The 22997-nt window shown below is 45.2% G+C and overlaps 1 protein-coding gene across 2 annotated transcripts; it reads right to left on the bottom strand.

Annotated features, from left to right (window-relative positions):
* Positions 1-720: 720 nt before the first annotated feature.
* On the bottom strand, positions 721-22464 carry LOC105028401 (TBC1 domain family member 9B). 2 transcript variants are annotated; one of them, XM_029119330.2, is made up of 22 exons: positions 22141-22464; positions 19356-19466; positions 16814-16932; positions 16472-16700; positions 16024-16282; positions 15455-15662; positions 14532-14729; positions 12354-12524; positions 11815-11965; positions 10352-10566; positions 9632-9749; positions 8512-8797; positions 8247-8376; positions 7836-7934; positions 7562-7630; positions 6700-6940; positions 6317-6382; positions 5589-5660; positions 5005-5055; positions 4186-4245; positions 3943-4034; positions 721-3843 (listed from the first exon to the last, which is right to left on the bottom strand). In XM_029119330.2, exons 1-22 carry the CDS (start codon positions 22256-22258, stop codon positions 3220-3222), a joined length of 3687 nt encoding a protein of 1228 aa, XP_028975163.2. In that variant the 5' UTR covers positions 22259-22464; the 3' UTR covers positions 721-3219. The 2 variants fall into 2 exon arrangements, with proteins under 2 accessions (XP_028975163.2, XP_028975164.2); XM_029119331.2 differs by lacking the exon at positions 5005-5055.
* Positions 22465-22997: the final 533 nt, after the last annotated feature.

Below are 22997 nucleotides of genomic sequence, written 5' to 3'. Positions count from 1 at the left end.
GTGTTTGACACAGGCAGACAAAAGCTTTTCTTGAACTAATTGGTCTTCTGACCAAGCTATTAAGCATTAGGACAACATCTAATGTGACTGGTGAAAACAAACAATACTGCAATGAAGCTGGGTTCCCTGTGCAACCGAAGATATGTGGCGGTCAATCATTGGAATGCAGAGCTACAAAATTTACAACCAAACATTAAGAATTTGGCAAGTCTATCTATATGTCACAACCAACAACCAACAACCCAGTTTATTCAATATGTATATTTATTACACAATATAGTACAGTACTGATCAAAGACAATTTAAAAGCGAGTTTGTGAATAAATAAATGTTACATGGATACAGTGATGACATAACTATAGCCGGATAAACAGACATTTTCACATTTAGCAACTAGTCTGCGGGGAAAACCGCTACATTAAGTCCTTTTCATTAGCGTTTTCATTACATTTCAGAAACAAAGGCAGGATATACAAAGTGAGAGGTTTTGCATGTCAACAGAACTAAATAATCAACAAACAATTTGATGAACAGGGACTTTAGAAATGAGCGCAAATAATGCTAATAAAATGTAGCTTTGGGTATAAAATGACTATCATAAAAAAGTGCAGAAATGATTCAGGCAATGCAGCATTCCACAAAACCAAAATGTTTTAGTTAGGAAATGTTTTGTGAAACAGAAGGAAATGCAGAGGTTCCTCCCTGAATTTGTCCCCCCCCAAAAAAAAATCAGTTTAACTAAACATTCCACCACTAAAATGCTGTGTTTTGTGGAATGAATGCATCCCAAAAATTTCGTTTTCAGATTATGCAGATGGCGGATAACCTTTAATTACAGTCTGGATTTAGTGTCATGGTAGAACTGTTTGAAGACCAGTATTATGAGTAGCGCCAGCACATTTCTTAACTGATCTCAGACCTGTCTGGATAACCATGACGGAAACTTGAATGCCAAGGAGCCTGTCAAACAATCCTCTACTCCCGTCTCCATTAGCATTTTTAGACCTAGATTGGAATTAGCAATTTGCAAGATATGTATATCTTAAAGAATGTCACAGTAACCATATTGCTTACATCTAATGCATTCAACCAAAGGGGAGCTGAATGCATTTACAACAAGAGGTTGGCAAAGATACATTTTCTGGTCATACATGGTCATTTCCAGTCAAATATTATACACACAGTGGATCAAATTGGGCATGGGGCATTCTGTAGAGGTTTCAGTGCAAAAGATCTGCATTTGTGACTAATGTGGATAGAGTCTAAGTATCAAGTATAAAGCACAAACTGTGTCTGTTAAAACAAGGTATATTCAGAAGAGTAACACTGTTTTCCCAATGTATCATGAGTATGATGCCTATATTATATTGTTACAGAGAAACATCTTATACATTTAAAGCTTTTAAGTACACAGAAATGTGTCAATTTACAGTTAGTGATGGTACTGGCATGAGGAAAGCGTTACTGTGTTTTAGGAAGTGTTTTGAGACAGAAATGTCATGAAGATCTGTGATGAGGCGGTGACTGATTCCAGTAAACCATCAATAAACGTTTCCTTAGTTTTTCTGACAGTGCATTGCCAAGGTGACCGTCGACCATATACGATAACACTAACTTGAAAGACAGTCCTAATGACTGTAACGGTAAAACCATCTTAGTTATTTGGGTGAAAGAATATCCTTGAGCCAATTTCGTAACTGCCAGATAACATCCTCCTGGAGTCGGCTTTGAACCAGGGGAAGAGATATACTACCTATATACTACCAAGAAGGGCATTCATTTAAAACAATGTAATCTCAATAAAATAAAAAACAACAACATTCCTTCTGAATACCACTTGGCAGTGCTCAATCTGTGGAGAGTCTCCTGCTAACGCAGATATCCTCACTGAGCTCCTATGCGCACCAGAAAGCCAACAACACTGCTGTATCCCTGCATTTGCACAACAGTCCAATTGGTTCCTGGTAAATCACGAGTGTAGGCAACTCACCCGACAACAGAAGCTCCACTTCCTATCCGAAGGCGGTGTATTGGTGCGTTATGGGTGGAGAAATCATTTTGCTTGACCACACCTTTGTGTTGCCATGGTAAGTTGAGTGCGCACACAGAGGCATTTTCGACAAACCACTTCTGGAACGCGGCTCTTAAAGCAACTACTGGCCAGAGAACTGAATGGGGAGCAGCAACGTTCTCCCGATGTTCCCTCTAAAACCTCCACGCAAAAAATATGCTACTTCTCGAAAAACTAACACCCAGTGTTTTATTTTTTATTTTTTAAGGCAAGGATTTGTATGTTTAGCTTGAGAGGGCTGTAGAGTTAAGAGACAAAGACGTGTATATAGATACACACAATGTTTATATATACCTCATGTCTAATAAACTGGGTGGTTTGAATCTTGAATGTTGTTTAGCTGATAGCCATTGGTATATGAGACCATATCACCCTATCACTTTTCACTGCACTAATTACTTTGGAAACTGGTTCAAAAGCGCAATAGGTAATCTCAGGGTTTGTTATATATTGCCAGTATCCGAAATGCATTGTACCTAAAAGCACCTGTTAGCAGTGGTATATTGGCCATATGCAACACCCCTACGTGTCGTATTGCCTGCTTATACAGGCATCATGCAGAGCTTCCATTTAAAGGCTTTTAACCTGGTTTGATTGTGGTTTGCAGAGTGCTTAGAGCAACAGAAAGAGCGCACAGAAGATGTACAAATCCAGTGGGTAAACATATATAAACGATATCCTGCTCCCAGGTTCCTGTCATCGTATCCATGGATTAGCCACTGCTGCTCAAGGAAGGGCCCATTTCCCAGACCAACAGTTAGCTTAGTCCTGGACCAGAAAATGTCGCTCAATGGAGAATCTCTATGGGACGGGCGTTGTAGTCCAGGGACAAGCTTAGGTTGAGTCAGGGAAATGTTTTCCAAGGTAGGAACAGCTAGGCAGACTGAGGGTGCTTAAGATCTTTCATATGCAAGTACTTTGTTACATACACTGTATTACTCCTATACTCACGCACGCGCACACACATCTGGTTTTGGAAATGGAAATATAAATCACAACAGAGGTGCAGGTCTGGAGCTCCATGTGAAATGGGAGTGAGTCAGAACCAACGGTTACTCCAGCTGGAGAGCGACAGGTTTCCTCCACAGGTCAGAAGGGACAACGGAGCTCGCCTAGTTCCGGACGTTTCCAGGCCCGGCGGGTAACGCTCAGGTGGACAGCTGGGCCAGCTCGTGGTCGCTTGACGAGCTCACCTGTCTTTCCACCGCCCTCTGCATCTTGCAGGCCGCCATCCTAGCCTGGATGTCTCCCTTCTTCTCGAAGTAATCCACCAGGGCCGGCTCGGTGAGCATCGACGCCAGCACCTGCTCGAAGGTGATGGACCAATCGCCATCCAGCGTGCTGCCTCGCCGTTGCTGGTCACCGCCGCAGCCTATCAGGACGGTGTCGTCGGCGATGTCCTCGCACTGCAGGGAACCGGCACTCACCACAGAGTAGGACGACACCGACGTGTCGTCCTTCACCTCCTCGTCCGACGTCTGCTGGGGGGGCGTCTCCAGCTGGGCCTCCGCCAAGGCCTGGCAGACCAGGGACTGCCCCGGGCCGCTGCCCCCGTTCGGATCCTCCTTCTCGGGCCGGGGCAGTTCAGCCGCCGGAGCGTCGGCGGCGCCGTTGGGTTTCCTGCCGCCGTTGCCGTTGCCGAACCTCTTGCCGACTTCTCCGATGCGAAGCAGCAGGCTGGCCACGGTGGCGATGGCGTGGTAAAGTTCCTGCTCCAGGGGGTCCTCACTGAACATGTTGTACAGGGTCTTACACAGCTCAATGAACTGCTCCTGCACGGGACACGCAGACACGGGTCAGCCACGGAGACCACCCCACCCTCTGGGACCGAGGTGGTCAGGTTACAGTCATCTGTCGGTGCCGTGCCATACCTGGTTCATCCTGGGAAGGTCTTTGATGGTCTCCTTCCGGGGCTCCTTTTCCTTGGCCCACATCCTCAGGTAATACTTGTAGTCCTTCACCTCTGAAACACAGACAACAAAATGACGCCCTGACGGCTAGATTATTCAAAGACTTCACCATCACTGCGGACAAGATAAAAGCGAGAATAGCAATAACATTTGCACCCAGCAGAGGGCAGGAGGTCAAGTGATATAGGTAGCAGTGAAGCGCACCCTTTTTCTCCTCCGCATCTCTGCCTCCAGACGCCTCCCCAGCCTCTTTCACCTCCTCTCCTGCAGAAAGAAAAGACACCTCCGTCACCACCACAACCGTTGTCGTCATCGTTCTGCTCACAAAGCCTCTGCTGAGAAACCAGTGACCCGACCGCACAGGGACAGGTCATGAAGTGGCTGATCAAGGCGGGGGTGGAGAAGTCGTCGTGGTGATCTTTCCAGTGTCCGGTGACTACAGGTGATGTGGGCTTGTTTGTGAGACAACTTCTCAGAAGATGAGGGCAAGGCCAAGGACGTTTGGAGGAAATCAGGCAGGCGTGTGAAGTCCCCATTCTGTGGATTAACATAACCACAGGTGGAGTTTTTCCTGGCCACTGTCCGTTGACTCGTTGTTGCTTGCTGTTTTGGGTTTCAGGCTGGGTGTCTGTATAAGCACTTTGGGAGTATGGCTGATGCAAAAAGGGATTTATAAAATGAAAATGTAATTGGTGAAGTCCCCATTCTATAAATGAACATAACCACTGGTGGTCAGGATGTGATTAACACGAGTCCGGATGTAGAATGTTTTTCTGTAGAAAGTCTCCAACTTTGTATAAAATGAGTTCTGCAATGAGTTGCTTTGATGACGTTGATCAAAGACCACATGGTGAGGTTATTCCCAGGATTACAGTGTTCCCTTTATGAACGGTAACTGAATAATGGTTTTACACGTTTGCAGATTATTGTAAGGATATCTCTACTAAAGCCCCAGAAGACAGTGTGGCCACCACTTCCTTTACCAATAATGTTTTTGAGACACAGAGCCACCGAGACACAAACCTGAGGTCACTTCCTGCACCAGGAAGTCCATATCAGACAGGAAGGGAGATTCTGGAGCGTGAAAAGAAAACGGAACAAGATGAAGATAGGGCAAAAAACGGCAAAAGATGGAGGGAGAGAGAGATAGTCAAGATAGAGAGATTAAAACAGAAAGGAAGTAAGGAGGGAAAGAGATGAAATATTAGGATGAGAAAATGACAACAAACAATGTGTCAGTTTAGTCTTGTAGTAAGAGTCAGTTCTCCATGCAGACATATTCAGAAGAGGGGGACTGAATGAACTATCACTGGGCTCAGGCAAAATGTCTAACCAACATTCATATTAGGCAACTTTAGTATGACAGATGGCGAATGTATGTGTACACATTTCTGTGTATCCCCTCATATATAATATATGAGTGCCTGTTCCAAGCCAGTGTTCCTCAAACCTGGTCCTGGGACCCCGAAGGATTGCACTTTTTTTTTTCAAAATCAAACTGCTAGCGCGAAAAACAAAAAGGTCAACCTCTCTGGGGCCCTAGGACCTGGATTTAGAACCATTGCTTTGCTGTTGCTGTGTGTGTGTGTGTGTGTGTGTGTGTGTACCCTGAGTAGATTCATCGTCAGTGAAGAACTGTGTAGCCTCAAGTGCTGACTCCGCCTCCTCTGGACACAACGCTGGAAGAGAAACAAACAGGGTTGTCATTACAGACAACAACAACAACAACAACAACAACACACAAACAGGGTTGTCATTACAGACAACAACAACAACACACAAACAGGGATGTCATTACAGACAACAACAACAACACACAAACAGGGTTGTCATTACAGACAACAACAACAACACACAAACAGGGTTGTCATTACAGACAACAACAACAACACACAAACAGGGTTGTCATTACAGACAACAACACACAAACAGCAGGGTTATTTAACTCTGGTTTTTCTCTTCTAATCAGGGCCCGAGTCAGACACAGAGACACCAGGCAGAAGCAAACAACCCAGCCATACACCACCCCCCCCCAGCACCAGAGTTGAAAAGCCCAGACAGAGACACACGTTTCCTCTATCAGGTTCAAGCATGGTGTCTGTCCCTTTAAAAAACACCAAGCCCAGCAGGGTCACGAGTGTGTGTGTGGACTACTGCAGACGGACCCATTTCCTTCTGATTTGCTGAGTCGCTAGCGTTTCCCTAGTAACCAGGGTGTGAGGCCAATAGGGGACAATGGGACAGTGAACATTCAGCAGTGTGTCTGCAATGAGAGAATCATGATTGGATTGGGCTGCTACTCAACCACCAGAGTGAGACCGATCTCCCCGCTTACCTGGCGGCAGGTGAAGTTTGTACAGTAGCTTGAGTTTCTCTGTCATGTCTCCGTGATACATGCCACCTGACAGGAGACAGGTGTTGGGTACATTACACAATGGGGCGGCAGAAGTGGAATCCAGGCTAAAATCTAACACCGTCAATTAGCCACATGGGCCACTAGCTGCTATAAACTAGTCTGGACGGACCAAACCACACCACCACATGAATGATGTGACACCTTGTCCCGGAGGGACTGCTGCATCACTAAAATATACTGGCAACAACATCAGATGTGACGCCGGTCTCCTCTAGTTCTTTCAATGAACAACAAAGTAACATTTTAAATATTCCTATTAAGTTGAAGGGTATTGACCCCCCCGCCCCGCCCCCCTCACTCACTCAGGCCCGTGACGAACTCCTTGAAGTTGACGAGGCCGTCCCGGTTGCCGTCCAGCAGGCGGAAGAGTCGGGCGGCCAGGGTGGCGGTGTGCGTGCCGCACAGCCAGGTGCCCAGGGCTCCGAACAGCTGGCAGAACTGGCCCAGGTCGATGCGATACTGTTCCAGGTAGGGCAGGCTGGGGTCGTGGCGCTCCGCTGCCGTGCTGCTGGCCCCCCAGTAACAGCTCATGATGTGCTTGGCCTGCCATGGGGAGAAGTGGGGGCAGGCTGGATTAGTGGGGACTGAAACACGGGGGGGTTGAACTGTGGCACTCGACAACCGGTGGGGGGGGGGGCGTGGCGACGGCTTGATGACTACGGCTCCTGTTGCAGTTGTTCTTCCAGTCTGACACGACTGGTTTGCTTTTCACTCCAACGACATGGGTTTTTGCTTGTATGTGCAATTTCTGCTGTCACAGCCGCAACCAAAATAACACAACAAACGACTATTAACCAACCACTCCGTAAATAGCTGACATGGTTGTGTTTAAAACCACTTTGCTAACGGAGAAAGCCTAAGAAAAGCAAAAGAGGTTAAGAGGTAATGATTCATACTGGTTAACCCAGAACAGGCTATTACTGTAACTAACTGGTCAGATGCTCAATTACGTTCAAGGTCCATGTTACAAGAGAAGAGACTGGAACAATCTCAAAGAGCTCCAACCCTCCCTTTTGAAAATGAAAAAAGAGGGGTGGAGTGGCTGAACTTCCCTTCCCCATCCCAAATTCTAAAGAACACGCACGGACTGCTTCACAACAGACCTACGTGAAACTTTCTGTGTGAAAAGCCTTAGAAGTGGTAATAATGACATGCATCTCATACCTTGAAGAGGACATAGAGTTCCTCAAGTTCCTCGATGCTGAAGGCAGAGTCAGTCATGATGGCCCTTACCTGGGAACCCAGAGAAGAGCTGCATCAGAAAGTTTCTGTCCACGGCGTATTGGACCAACAGAGAATGCATCTTTAACTATTCAATGCACCAGGAAAATTGGTCACCAAGCAAAAGTCAGGAGTGTAAAGTGCAATCCAATCAGAATCCAATCAATCCATCAAGTCAACAAGCACTTTCTTCACTGACACTATCACACAGACTCACCACACTCCTCTTGGCGGTGTCCTCCAGCGATTGGATAACCTTTAACCTCTGCTTGAATCTCATTTGCTCAATGTCATCAGCACGCAGACTGCCAAACTTCTGCTCAGGGAGAGGGAGTGGGGGAGAGAGGGAGGAGGAGAGGGAGAGAGAAAAAGTAGGGAGGTCAGGCCTTAGCTAAATGCAGCATTACACAGAGTGAATGTCAAATGAGCCTGAAAGTTAAATAAACTTAATTTATCCCCAAGGGGAAAATTAGTAAAGTTTATCAATGCTTTGGTTAAATTTGTCACTGACATCAATAATGTGGTCATGCGATGAGTAAACTATCGAGCTGTTCGTCAGAACTATAAATAGGATGAATCATCTGTGAAAATGTCACTTGGTTCACAGCGGCCAGAGCATTCATCTTACATCATACGATGACTTGATGAGCTCAAAGACGTCAATCTCTGGCGGTGGCTCATTGCCGCTGGTCAACAGGGCATGGAGGTGGGGGATAGGAGGAGACACTGTCTGCTTGTTGACAACATTGTCCAGATACCTGACAGACCGATGAGGGGCACAAACAAGACGTTCTCAGTGCTGGGCAGCGTTGCTGCGGGGTCATCGAGTCAGGTGGATCAGGTCAGAACCCCCCCCCCCCCCGGTGCAATGACCCCGCCCCCCCCTCACTCACCGCCCCAGAATGGTCATGGCCTCGCCCTCATCCGTGCAGCCCAGCAGGGTGTCCATGTTGGCGTGCAGCACAGCAAGAGCCACCTGGAAGATGACCTTGATGCCCTCGTAGAAGAAGCAGTCGACCAGGAGCACGGCGCTGTCAAAGGGCATGACGCTGAGGAACAGGGTGAGGAACCAGGAGAGGGAGATGGTGGAGATGACGCCCAGCTCCTGCATGTGCTCGTAGAGGAGGGGGAGGCACTCGCGTGTCAACTCCTCAAACACACCTTGGTCCACCAGAGCTCCTGAGAGGGAGCGGAAGAGAAAGATGAAAGAGAGTGAGTGGGGGCGGAGCAAGGGAGAGAGAAAGGGAGAGACTCGAGACACAGGTTAAACATTCATTTTTTTTATTCAATCTAAATAGTGACCAGTGACAGACATTTGAGGAGTAGTGAATGAGTTTAGTCGGCCAAACCGAACACTCCTGAGTAGATCTCAGGAATCTCAACTGAGGAGGTTTTCCTGAACACATAGCAACATAACAAAGACCTAACACACTGGAATTAAACCCACGTTTTTTCTGGTCTTCTAGTCGGTATCAGTTCAGTTCTTTAACCTGGTCTTCTAGTTGTTATCAGTTCAGTTCTTTAACCTGGTCTTCTAGTCAGTATCAGTTTAGTTCTTCAACCTGGTTTTCTAGTCCAGTGGTTCCCAAACATTTTCAGTTCCAGAATTTTTCTCTGCTTGGGGTACCCCTGAAGTACACCGCCTCATGTAAAATTTCACTAGTAAGCCTATGGTGTCATGAGTGTTATCAAGTACCCCCTGGGGTCCTAGTACCCCCGGTTGGGAACCACAGTTCTCATCAGTATAGGTTTAGTTCTTTAAGCTGTTGTTCTAGTCAGTATCGGTTGGTTCTTTAAGCTGGTGTTCTAGTCAGTATCGGTTTGGTTCTTTAAGCTGGTGTTCTAGTCTGTATCAGTTTAGTTCTTTAAGCTGGTGTTCTAGTCAGTATCGGTTTGGTTCTTTAAGCTGGTGTTCTAGTCTGTATCAGTTTAGTTCTTTAAGCTGGTGTTCTAGTCAATATCGGTTTGTTTCTTTAACCTGGTGTTCAAGCAGTCAGCATGATCGTTACTCACCCACAACCCTGGTGTTGTAATAATCAGGAAGCATCCTCTCACACAGAGCCACCAGCAACCAGAAGGCCTCTTCCTCTGTACAGTAAAGCAATAGCACCGATGTCACAATGTTCATGGCCTATAGAGAGACAGAAAGAGAAAAGTGTGAGATAAAGGGATAGAATAGACAAAGAGAGAATGTTTTGTGATGCACATTGGATTTCCTGAAAACAGAAACTGATGAGCTTGAAAGTGAATAGTAGACCATTTCTGAGCTCCACCAGACTAAAATAGACACCCTGTCCCATTTAATTCAACAACCATTTCAAGAGAAAGCCATTTGACCTCGCTGTATCACAATTATTTTTCCAAGAAAACAGTTTAAGTCATGTTTGAGAAGGTATCTGCAAAGTATACAGCAATGAGTTAATGATCCCACTACAAAGAATTCAACTTAACTAGCCACAATCTGCAACCAAACAGAAACAAAAGGAAGTGACTTGCTCACAGAATCTTTAAAGATTTAAGGATTGCACACAACGCATTTCAGATAAGCAACAAATCCAAAAATAAAACGGTGCAAGTTAACGTTGAATGTGAACAGATTTTAAACGGTTTCAAACAGTCCTTCGCCATTATACTACTAGCAAATATGCAAAAAGACGCATATTCATCGCTAGTCACATTTTGTACCAAATCCCTGGCGCACGAAAAACCGCCGCCAGAACACAACTGGCATACCTGGCAGTAACCGATGCCGGGGTTGCGGCAGGCATACGCGGTGAGGACCCGTCGGAGGGCAGCGATGCCCATTTCATTCTGGAAGGCGTGGTGCTCGGGCATCGAGCGGTGCAGGTCCCTCTCGATCTCCTCCGTGGCCAGGGTGCAGCGGCCCATGGCCTGCTCCACCAGCTCCGCATAGTAGCCTGGGTGGGTGTCCATCTCGTTCTTTGCTCCTGGGCAGCGGGTGGGTGAGAGACGGGGGGAGGTGAAGGGGGTCGTTTAGTGGATCAGAGGACTCTTGGACCCAGGGGGGAAACAGCCTCAGGGCTGAGTTGGGCAGAGACATCTACATTCAAGGGTAGGATTCTGGTTTTACACGGTCCGGGACCGCACGATTTGCTCTCCACAGCAAGCACCATGCTTACATCAAGTCATATACCCAGGACCTTTTCCATTCGTGAAATGATCGGAGGTTTAGACCCTTTGGATTCTGTCAGATACTGAAAGCAACATAGTTCCAGTTAGCAGACAGACTCCCTGACCCCTGAGCCACGGACGCTCTCATTACGAGTTAAGGAGAAAGCTGCTAACTGGTGTTGGTGCAATGAGTGGATGTTTTCAGCCCCATGTTTCATTAGCTGATAAGAACTGTAAGTAGTCGTTGTCACACCCCCCCCCCCCCACAGATAAAGCGTATCTAAGGAGGATAGCAATAGCATTAATCTTCCTCTTGTCAGATATTAAAGGGTACATAGGACCACATTTCTCAAACAAGAAAGTGACTATTCACTCTGCAACACTTGATATGGACATCCGGGTTTGAAGCCAACATTCCTTGGCGTTGACCAGATAAGGGCAAATGGTATTAAAACAAAACACTAACAAAAAACTCTCTACTACATCTCCCTATAATTGAACCATTATATTTAGGGCTAGACCATTTATATGGTAATTGAAGTCCTTGAGATCATTGTAGAGCATTTATCAGGACTAGAGCATTTACTGAGCTCAAAATTCAAGTGCACTGAAATATAATAATAGCGTCTTTGATGGTTCTAGTCCTAACCCCCTTTTTATGCTGGTTGGAGGGGATGTGGAAGATTTCCTTTGAAAGTGACACATACATATGCTTGTGGTATTAGGTCTGAAACCCAAACGAGGTGCTGCTGAGACATGAGTGACCTGCTGTGTCTGTGCTTTAGAACTATTAGTGCGCACACACAAAGACAGAGACAGACACAGGCGAAGGTCTATACACGCTACAAAGATGAAGAAAAGGCCTAGACTACACAGACAAAGCAGAGGTTGACAAACATAGTGACAGAACTTCAGAAAGTAGCAACACCAGCATATATTATGATTTTTCAGTCAATACATTTGATAACGCCACTGGATAAATATATATATACACTTGGGCAAACCTGAACTCTGACAAAAAAGGCAGATGTATGGTGAGAAAAGTTACAATTTTAAATGTCTACCAGAGAAGAGTAGCCACAGCTCCCCTCGTAGACTCTCAGGGATCCCGTTTAACACCAGCTCCCTGGTCTTGGAGGTACGATACATACACACACCCCTGCCAAACTCAAAGAAGTGGATACTCCAGGACTCTTCCTTCATCTTCTCCCTGGTCTGAGGAGGGAAGAAAGAACCACAGAGTTTGAGACAGAGAGTTACAGAAAGGGGGACAGAGGGGGCATCTGAATAACCTAAGAATATGACATGTTGAAGATATGTTACGATATAACAACATAGAACACTGCCAGGTCATACTGTCTATGCTCCCAACGAAACCATGAGCAACGCAAGCAGAGCCAAGTAACCACCACTACTGATTAATCACACTACCGCTAGAGTGTTGTGCAATGTTTACCGTGACGGACCGATCTAGAGACCACACCGACCCAAGAGCAAATATTTTGAGCAGGACCAGCAACTCTTCGGCCTATCCTCAGGAACTTCCCTGAGAACAGGACAGGCTAAGATGTCTACACGGGTCTGAGTGTGCGGCTGAACTCACAGCTTTGGGTCCGAGGTCCTCTGGGTCACCTTTCTGGTAGATGCGGAGCAGACCCTGGCTGGCTGTCGGCAGGCTCGAGTTGTAGTGGCGCCGCTGGGCCGGGTCTCCCGCTGAGCCCGTGGACGTCGGGAGGCTTGAGGAGAGAGGACTGGTGCCAGGACTGGAGGAACCCTGCAGCGAGAGAGGTGGACGATGTGAAGAGAACACACGGAAATCTTACCTGAGAACAATAAAGCTTCCAGAGATGTAGTTCTACAAACGGCATGAATGCCAAGTTATAGAGCTACACCACGTCACCTAACGAAACGCATATATAAATATAACGTCACCTAACGAAACGTATATATAAATATAATGTAACCTAACGAAACGTATATATAAATATAATGTCACCTAACAAAACGTATATATAAATATAATGTAACCTAACGAAACGTATATATAAATATAACGTAACCTAACGAAACGTATATATAAATATAACGTAACCTAACGAAACGTATATATAAATATAACGTAACCTAACAAAACGTATATATAAATATAATGTAACCTAACGAAACGTATATATAAATATAACGTAACCTAACGAAACGTATATATAAATATAACGTAACCTAACGAAACGTATATATAAATATAACGTCACCTAACGAAACGTATATATAAATATAACGTCACCTAACGAAACGTATATATATTCGTTAGGTGACGTGGTGTAGCTCTATAACTATACCACATCACATACATACAGTGGGGAGAACAAGTATTTGATACACTGCCGATTTTGCAGGTTTCCCAACTTACAAAGCATGTAGAAGTCTGTAATTTTTTTATCATAGGTACACTTCAACTGTGAGAGACGGAAAATCACATTTGTATGATTTATAAATAATTAATTTGCATTTTATTGCATGACATAAGCATTTGATCACCTACCAACCAGTATGAATTCCGGCTCTCACAGACCTGTTAGTTTTTCTTTAAGAAGCCCTCCTGTTCTCCACTCATTACCTGTATTAACTGCACCTGTTTGAACTCGTTAACTGTATAAAAGACACCTGTCCACACACTCAATCAAACAGACTCCAACCTCTCCACAATGGCCAAGACCAGAGAGCTGTGTAAGGACATCAGGGATAAAATAGGACAATAGGAAAGTAGCTTGGTGAGAAGGCAACAACTGTTGGCGCAATTATTAGAAAATGGAAGAAGTTCAAGACGATGGTCAATCTCCCTCGGACTGGGGCTCCATGCAAGATCTCACCTCGTGGGGCATCAATGATCATGAGGAAGGTGAGGGATCAGACCAGAACTACACGGCAGGACCTGGCCAATGACCTGAAGAGAGCTGGGACCACAGTCTCAAAGAAATCATTAGTAACACACTACGCCGTCATGGATTAAAATCCTGCAGCGAATGCAAGGTCCCCCTGCTCAAGCCAGCGCATGTCCAGGCCCGTCTGAAGTTTGCCAATGACCATCTGGATGATCCAGAGGAGGAATGGGAGAAGGTCATGTGGTCTGATGAGACAAAAATAGAGCTTTTTGGTCTAAACTCCACTCGCCGTGTTTGGAGGAAGAAGAAGGATGAGTACAACCCCAAGAACACCATCCCAACCGTGAAGCATGGAGGTGGAAACATCATTCTTTGGGGATGCTTTTCTGCAAAGGGGACAGGACGACTGCACCGTATTGAGGGGAGGATGGATGGGGCCATTTCAGCGATAGCCCTGAAACCTGAAGGATCTGGAGAAGGTATGGAGGAGTGGTCAAGAACTACAGAAAGGTATGATCTCTGTAATTGCAAACAAAGGTTTCTGTACCAAATATTAAGTTCTGCTTTTCTGATCTATCAAATACTTATGTCATGCAATAAAATGCTAATGAATTACTTAAAAATCCTAATGTGATTTTCTGGATTTATGTTTTAGATTTCCGTCACTCACAGTTGAAGAGTACCTTTGATAATGTGACTTCTACATGCTTTGTAAGTGGGAAAACCTGCAAAATCAACAGGTTATCAAATACTTGTTCTCCCCACTACATATCTATTTATTTTAATCAAAATGAGATTTAAAAAAAAATAAAATCACCAAAAAGACATATCATACATCACAACTCATTCATGACCAGGAGCCCACCCTAAAGACCACACCTCCCCTCTGACTGACTCACTGAGTGGCCAATGAGAGCCAGCGGGTGCCCGTCGCTCCACAGCCTGTCGGGCGTGCGCTGTAGGAAGTCAGAGATGCGCTGCACCAGGAAATCGCGGTCCTTGAGGTTGGCAAAGAGGAAGGTCATCTTGTTCTTGGTGCTGATGGACACGGGACAAGGGAGAACACTGCTGCTGTCTGCCTTCTCCACAATGGACACCTAGAGAGGGATGGATGGAGAGGGGTATGGAGGAGAAGAGAGGGGGTGTGGGGAGAGGAGAGAGAGGGATGATGGAGAGGGGGATGGAGAAGAGAGGGGGTGTGGGGAGAGGAGAGAGCGGGATGATGGAGAGGGGGATGGACGAGAAGAGAGGGGGTGTGGGGAGAGGAGAGAGAGGGATGGATGGAGAGGGGGATGGAGGAGAAGAGAGGGGGTGTGGGGAGAGGAGAGAGAGGGATGATGGAGAGGGGGATGGAGGAGAAGAGAGGGGGTGTGGGGAGAGGAGAGAGTGGGATGATGGAGAGGAGGATGGAGGAGAAGAGAGGGGGTGTGGGGAGAGGAGAGAGAGGGATGGATGGAGAGGGGGATGGAGGAGAAGAGAGGGGGTGTGGGGAGAGGAGAGTGAGGGATGATGGAGAGGGGGATGGAGGAGAAGAGGGGGAGAGGAGAGAGAGGGATGGGAAGCGAGGAAAGAGGGGGTTGGGGAAGGAGAGAGGGGGTTAGGGGAGGAGTGGGGCAAGATGGGTATGAGAGTTTATTTTTATTTTTTTACTCACATTATAAAGTACCACTTTAAAAACATTACAGTTGCTTCCCACAATCTGTGTTACGTTCCATATTTAAAAAAGAATGAAATAAAGAACACGGGAAATCAGGGACAGGCAAATCTGGAAAAAGAGGGAACGAGAAAGAGGAAACGGAGGGCTGTTCTTTGGCGTGCGCACCTCTCTGAGCGGGATGATGAGCTGACAGAGGTCCTCGTCGCGGCTGCAGAAGCAGATGTAGTTGTTGGAGACGAACAGCTGGCCCACGATGTGCATCTTGGCGAAGGGCGTCCACAGAGTGCAGTCCGTGTGTCCGTCCAGCCGCTCGTCCTGGGTCAGACGAAACAGCGCCCGGTAGCGCTCGTTCTTCGCCCGCGCGTCCAGGTCCCTGAAGATGACGTCCAATAGAGTGAGTGACGTGGAGTGAATTAGAAAAGAAATGGAGGAAGAAGTACAGCAAATTCAAGCACAAAAAGAAATTTTTACAACCAACCTATGACACCAAAAATAATGAATTTGTAAGAAGCAGTTAGGGGCTATTACAATGAGGACTATAATCTGCTAAATTAGGTACTGTATGTGCGTAGAAAAAACAACCCTACCCTAACCCCCTTTAAACACAAGAGACCTGAAGTACTCCTCCAATTCAGTGAAGGAAAACTGTTTGACATACCAAACGCAGCACAGGGAGACGAGAAACAACAGGTGATTGCTGAGAAATCCTTCCCGCACCCGCATTAACCTCCTACCTCTTGAGTGCAGACACATTCTTCAGCGTCTTGCAGGGCTTCGGCAGGGAGCGGTCCGCGGCGAAGCCCTCGTTGTCCAGCAGCTGGCGCATGGCGATGGTGGCCAGCTGCTCCATGAGCTTGAAGGTGTCGTTGACATTGAGGAACATTGAGAAGTAGTGCTCCGTGTGCCGCGTGCTCACGCGCACACTCTCCGGGAACACAAGAGTGGCGTTCTTCTCCAGGCGCGTCACGTCGGTCCACTGAACCACCAGGGTGACTGCGGGGTAGGGGCAAACGGGTTAGAGTTCATCCAGCAGTTCCAATTCCATTATTGAGAATTAAATTACCACAGGAATGTTGGTGGACGACGTTGCTACGACAATGAAAGGCCATTCATTAGTAATCCTCATCACACAACAATGTCCTTTAACACACTCAACCACTGTTCTATGCAACACACACACACCTTCTTTTCCCAGCAGGAATGAGTAGAAACAGATGTGGTTGATGCTGAGGTAGAGCCAGCCTTGCCGCGGGACACGCCCCTTCCAGTAGCTACACGAGTAGTAGTTGACCAGCTTCTCCTCGTCGGGCATACCAAACAGCTTCCTCATCTTCTGCTCAGCCTCGCGGAATTTGCCGGAGTCTTCGTCCTCCAGGGCTGCCTTGCTCTTGTTCTCCTCCGCGATTATGCCCTAGACAGGTGCATGTTTGGGAAATAAAGCATCAATTAAAAGGCATGACAAGTAAGAGCGGCCTGTTTTAAATTTCACAAGGTTCAGCTACCCTTTGTGGCAGCTGCGCCTACCGAGATTTTCCCCTTGACGAAGGTGGTGATGTCTTCATCATTGTCGAAGATTGAGAGAGTCTGGAGCAGGTTGGCTTCCAGCCATTCCCAGTGCTGTGTAATCTCCTTCCTGGAGGAGCCTGAGAAAAACACAGCTTCACGTCAACATAACCTGAAAATCCCATGACGCTTTATGACTCCAGGCTTGTTCCTTGAACCAAAGTCCTGCTTAATAGCTACTCCACATTTAACCAATGCCTGAGGACATCCATACACAATGTGGGCTAATTAGTGACGGGATGTTATAAGCTACTTTGTTGCTTGAGAAAGAAAGGGAAGGCTATTACTGCCCTCCAGTAGAGGCATTGTGGGAAAACAAAAAGCTTTCTTGTCTTTGAATTGTATGGTATCCGTTATCTTTCTGTAAGTGTTAGATGCGTGCAAGAAACCCCACCCGCCAATGTGGATGTTTTATTTGGGGGCCCTTCACAGATCTGAACATGTACAGGACCAGTTCATGGCTACCTCATGAAGCTGGTTGAGGGAATGCAGTGTCCAAAGCTGTCATCAAGGCAAATGGTGGCTACTTTGAAGAATCTATAATGTGAACCTTATTTTGAGTTTTTATGTTTTCACTATTATTCTACAATGTGGAAAATAGTACAATTAAAAGAAATACCCTTGAATTAGGTGTATTTAATCTTTTGACTGGTACTGTATATACAGTCTACTCAAGTATTGGCACCCTTTATGAAAATTAGCTTAAGTGAACGCAAAAAATACACAAAAGATATAATGAGTCATATTTTGTGCTGAAACAAAAGGGGGAGGGTATATACCTATTTCAACATCATCATTTGTCAAACATTTGAATTTGTATGATTTTAATATTCGTATGATTTTCCTGGGGAGAAAAAAAAATATTGGCACCACAATTTAGTGAAGCCTCCCCTGGAATGGAAACAGCACAGAGTATCTTCCTGTAACGTCTGACATGGTTAACGCATGCTTCTGGAGGGATGTTGGACCACTCCTCCACATAGCACATTACAAGATCCTTGTCAGCCTTAGATTTGTATACAGCCCTTTTCAAATCAGACTACAGGTTTTCAATTGGATTCAAGTCTGGGGACTGAGACAGCAATTGTAAAACATTGATTGTGTAATCCTGCAACCATTTCTGTATTGATTTTGATGTACATTTGGGGTCTTGTCGAAATGTCCGTTAAAGGCCAAGTTTCAATCTCCAGGCAGAGGCAACCATGTCTTGGGCTAAAGTATTGGTACTGGTACTCGTGGAATTCATTATAGCATTGATCTTGACAAGATCCCTTGCACCAGTAGCAAAACAGCCTCACAGCACCAATGATCCATCACCATATTTCACTGTGGGTATCAGGTGATTTTCTTGTACGCAGTCCCCTTCGGTCACCAAACATGCCAATGGTATGCATGGCCAAAATGTTACATTTCTGACTCAACTCACCATTTCGAACAATTCCAGTAGTAGTTCTAATAACGTTTGGCAAAGTTTAGGTGTTACAATTTGTGGTTTGGGCTCAGTAAGGGCTTCTTTTGTGCAACCCTTGAAAAAAGCTCACTGACACAAAGATGTAGGGTAACAGTTGATATTAAGGATTTATAACCACCAGACTCCACCAGACTGTGCAGTTCTGAAACTGATTCTTGTATGCCTCCCTCACAATCTTCCTTAATGTCGGGGACCTCTTCTGGGCTCCAGACTTCTGAAACATTTTAATAATTGACCACGCTGTGCTTAGTGGTATATCCAACTGTTTGTTGTTTTATATCCTTTACCTGATTTTGAAAGTCAACAACCATGTGGGTTTATTTATGGTGACAGATGAAGGGATTGTACATGCATGCTACCTCATTTATACCCCAGGTAAACGGAAACAGGTGAGATGGATTAAAACAGTTCCTGGAGAATGAGACCAACTAAAAAGCATAGAATATTATGTTAAATATTCTTTAGTGGTGACAGTACCTTTGTCATATGTCTTCGAGATTCCTGTGCTGAAATTAAAGTATTCGCGCCCCACCCCCCCACCTTTAGATTGAGCCAAAATATAACTAATTCTGTTTATTTTTCACATTCACTTTTACCCAGAGGGAGAAATGACTTATTCAGTAATGTAATAACTCTGTTAAATCGAACTGTAACACAGAACTCCAGGTTAACCGGGTCTATATGTACGGGTTGTTGAATTTGAAAGGGTTCCTTGGCAGACTGACTGTAGGGCAGTTTTACATTGTACCCACTATTGGTGACATTTTACAGCTACATTTTTGCGTCAGACTGTACCCTCACTAGACTAGACACGAGGGGAGTTGCTAGTTAGAGAGTTCCATAGAGAGCAAGCCAACACCGATCACGTGAAACGTAATTTAAGGTTCGCACTTCTGCCCTGATAATCAATTTCAATCCAAACTGCTGGAATACAGTGCCAAAGAATAATGACCACAATAGGAAAGCCTGTTCAAATACTTCTGGAGTTCACTGTATACAGGACGGCCATTTCCTGTTGGCCTGATAACCCACCACATGCAATGCTCCAAAAGACTTGGGAGTCCCCAGTCTGATGCAGGATCCTATAGGGGGCAACTCTGGCACTGGAATCGAGGACCACGTCCATGGTGCCCACCAACAAGCCTTAAGAAAAAGAAAAGCAAAAGTCAGGGTACTGTTCAATGATGGCCTTTACAACTGGAATGGTAGTATCTCACAGCAGCTGGTTAGCAAGTTGATGTATTAGCTGGTGTGAATTTCTATATGGTACTGGCCAATTGTGAAAAATATTAGCTGTACACAGATCAATAGGTAGCAATATCTGCAACCAAAAACATCCAGTAGTATTGATTAGTGTCTCACAGAGCTATTGTTACAACTCCATTTCCAAAAAAGTTGGGACACTGCATAAAACGTAAATAGTTGGGACACTGCATAAAATGTAAATAAAATCAGAATGCAATGATGTGCAATCACTTAAATCCTATATTCAAAAGGAAATAGTACAAAGACAACATATCAAATGCTCAAGAAACATTTTGGGCCCAAGCACATTTGAGATAGACTGAGGTGAAGTAGATAACGGTCCTGTGGTCTGACGAATCAAACTTTTAGACCACAAACTGTTGAGCTGCTGAAATCCTATATCAAGCAAGAATGGGAATACACTTCACTTTCAAAACTACAGCAAAACTACAGCAGTTCTCCTCAGTTCCCAACCGCTTACAAAGACAGTTAAAAGACGAGGTGATGCAGCACAGCGGTAAACATGACCCTGTCCCGACACGTCCCAAACAGGTTTCATTTATTGTTTCCAAAAGCAATCAAATATCTCAGTCACAACATTTGATATGTTATCTTTGTACTATTTTCAATGAAATGCAGGGATGAATGATTTGCACATCACTGCATTCCTTTTAATTTGCATTTTACGCAGCGTCCCATCGGTTTTGGAAACAGGGTTGAACATGCTGGCCTACGTCCCCATGCAAGACTGCTTTGTCTTTGGAAGATGCGCGTGTTGAAACGGCTTGTTTCAGGGCCTACCAAATCATCTTCAAGGGGGGGGGTTTAGTTGTGGATTTAGCCAGGTCATTCCAAACTTTACATCCGTTGTTCTACAACAATTCTGATGTAGAATGCTTGTGTCTTTTGGATAATTGTCTTGCTGCTCGACCCAGCTATGATTCACCTTCAGCTGATGACTCGATGGCCTGATATTCCCCTGTAGAATTCTCCGATACAGAGCAAAATGCACAGTTCCTTTAACGTCCTACATATCCATGGATGTTGTTCTGGGGTTCTTTGTAACTATGTGATACCTTGCTCTAGATTTTGTCAAGATGACGTGTCATGGCCACTTCTAGGGAAATGTACCGCTGTCCTCAACTTTCTACATTCAGACACAAGCTTATGGCTCTGACGGCTTCGTAACATTTTCCAAACTTACACAGGAGTTGACTTTTCCGAAAATGTCTTTGTGACTTTGTTTTGATCGCGGCACTATGTGCCTCTAGTGTGCTGACATTGCCAGTGATGGTAAAGGCCAAAAGTTACAGTCACGTTTACATTAAGAAGGGCTGTTCCAAATCACGCCTGGATGTTAACTAATGTCGCCCCACTTTAACAGCTGACCTGAATTACCCACTTCAATGGTTTGACTTAACTAGGGGGGTAATAACATTTACATACTGATTACTGTGCATACCAAACCAGTTGAACCACAAAACCTTGATGTTTTTTCTCTCAGACTTCATCCATACGCTACGACAACTGCCCCCAAAAGATCTGACCTCTATATTTTCCAGCAAGCTAGATATTTGAAACTTGTAAAAAAAAAACTCTGACAGGAAAAATGTATTTACGACACTGTACATTCAAAACGTTGGTTTTCATTAGTATACACACAAAACACACCTCAAGCATGTCTACAAAGAATATATTTTACTGTCTTCATGTGACGGGTTAATGTATACAGTAGGCTAGTCTAAGACCTGGCTATATTCCTAGAATTCGTCAGCAAAAGTAATCATCCAGACAAACAGCCAACAAAACTGCAGTGGTTCTGTGGCCAATTTAGACAACGACTTGGGCGGGGGCATCTGAAAGAGAAACGTTATAAACTCTTGTAAATGAGAAGACACTTGCCTCGAGTCAGCGAAAATGTGACTGGATATGGGGCCCAGAGTCTTCTGGGTGTAAAGGGGCTTTATAAAATAATTGCGATTGATTGAATCAAATCCATTACAATTAAATAATTTAGCTACTACAACTCATCTTAAATACTTTAACTTTTTGTTTTGGTCTACATGCCATTGGTATTACCTTTATTTGAGTCCAAGGAATAACTTGCGGCACCTATATTTGATGTGTTATGACAGCATCCATCTACCTTAAGTGGGAGGCTAAAGAAACTTCCATTGTTTTGGTAGTGACGAGGCTAGCTAGCACGTTGTCATTGGTTGTCATGTTGGTTCTTGTAGGAGTTAGCCGTTTTTCTTTCCCCAATGAAGTGATGTATGCGGGAAATGCACATAACTACTTGTAGCAACTCCAGTAATGTATCAGTTGTTAGCTGGCAGTGCCAAAGAAAACATATGGCAGGCAATCAAAAACAACAGTCCACTCCACTTTTCCACGTCAACACAACGCCAACTAGCATGCGCGATAATACGGCGTTAGCCAGGCTGCTAACACCCCGATCTAGCTAGCTAAATCAAGTCCTTATTACTAATAAACCAACACAAATGACCTACCATTAGAGACATTAAAGCAAGTTTACTGTGGCTAAACCAAATAATTGTAATTGCATAGTTACCTGTGATACCCCCTCCTTTGCCATGGCCCTTTCTACGCTGGAGAATGAAAAAGGGGTTCGCCCTTTCGCTCACCCACAGAGCGTTGGCAAGCAACACCTCCTCCGGAGTTATCCACATCTTTATTTCGTCTTTAGAACCGGTTTCAAAATGATGCACTTATCCTTGGCAGTAGAGGTACAACACGGTCAGTACGCGACTTTACACAAGCCTGTTCTGCAGACGTGTTGCCTGTTGTTTTGAATTCATAACCGCGGCCCGTCTGCCCTTACAGAATGCAGCTGGCTGTTCTGTTGTTGGTTCTTTCTGAAAGAGGTCTCCACTTCCTACTTAGAAAACACGCCCACCGTTCGTAGCGCCGACGCTTGGCGTGTTCACTCAGTCACAGCATTACGTACGTTACATATTTCCTAGGCATCTCTTCCCGAGGGAAAACCGGGACAAAAACGGCCATAAAGGTAAACCCTGTAAAACAAGGTAACGTGCCAAACCGATTAACTATATCTTTTTGGTAACCCATGAGGACATCAAATGGACGAAGAGAAGCTTGTGCCAATTCTGCATTATTACGGTTTTGAGAGTGCTATAAAAAGACAGCCTAGTAGCCAGTGCCGGCTCTAGCATTTTGGGGGCACTAAGCAGTCAGGATGCCTAAGCGACCGCCTTTATTGCTTATGCCTGGAGCCGGCCCTGCCCGTTGGCAACAATCTGGTTTGCATTTAGGCTATTGATGAATGATGCAATTCCTTACTTTAACTGCGAGGTAATGCGAACCATGGAAGGGGATCCGTCCGAGGACTTCATTCCAAGTGTTGCGGTAGGCACTGAGTTATGCAAAGATGTACGCCTAAATCCTTTA

Source organism: Esox lucius, chromosome 4, assembly GCF_011004845.1.
Source record: "Esox lucius isolate fEsoLuc1 chromosome 4, fEsoLuc1.pri, whole genome shotgun sequence".
Lineage (NCBI taxonomy): Eukaryota > Metazoa > Chordata > Actinopteri > Esociformes > Esocidae > Esox > Esox lucius.
Note: the sequence above shows the minus strand (reverse complement) of the source record. Positions and strands in the feature narration are given on the sequence as shown.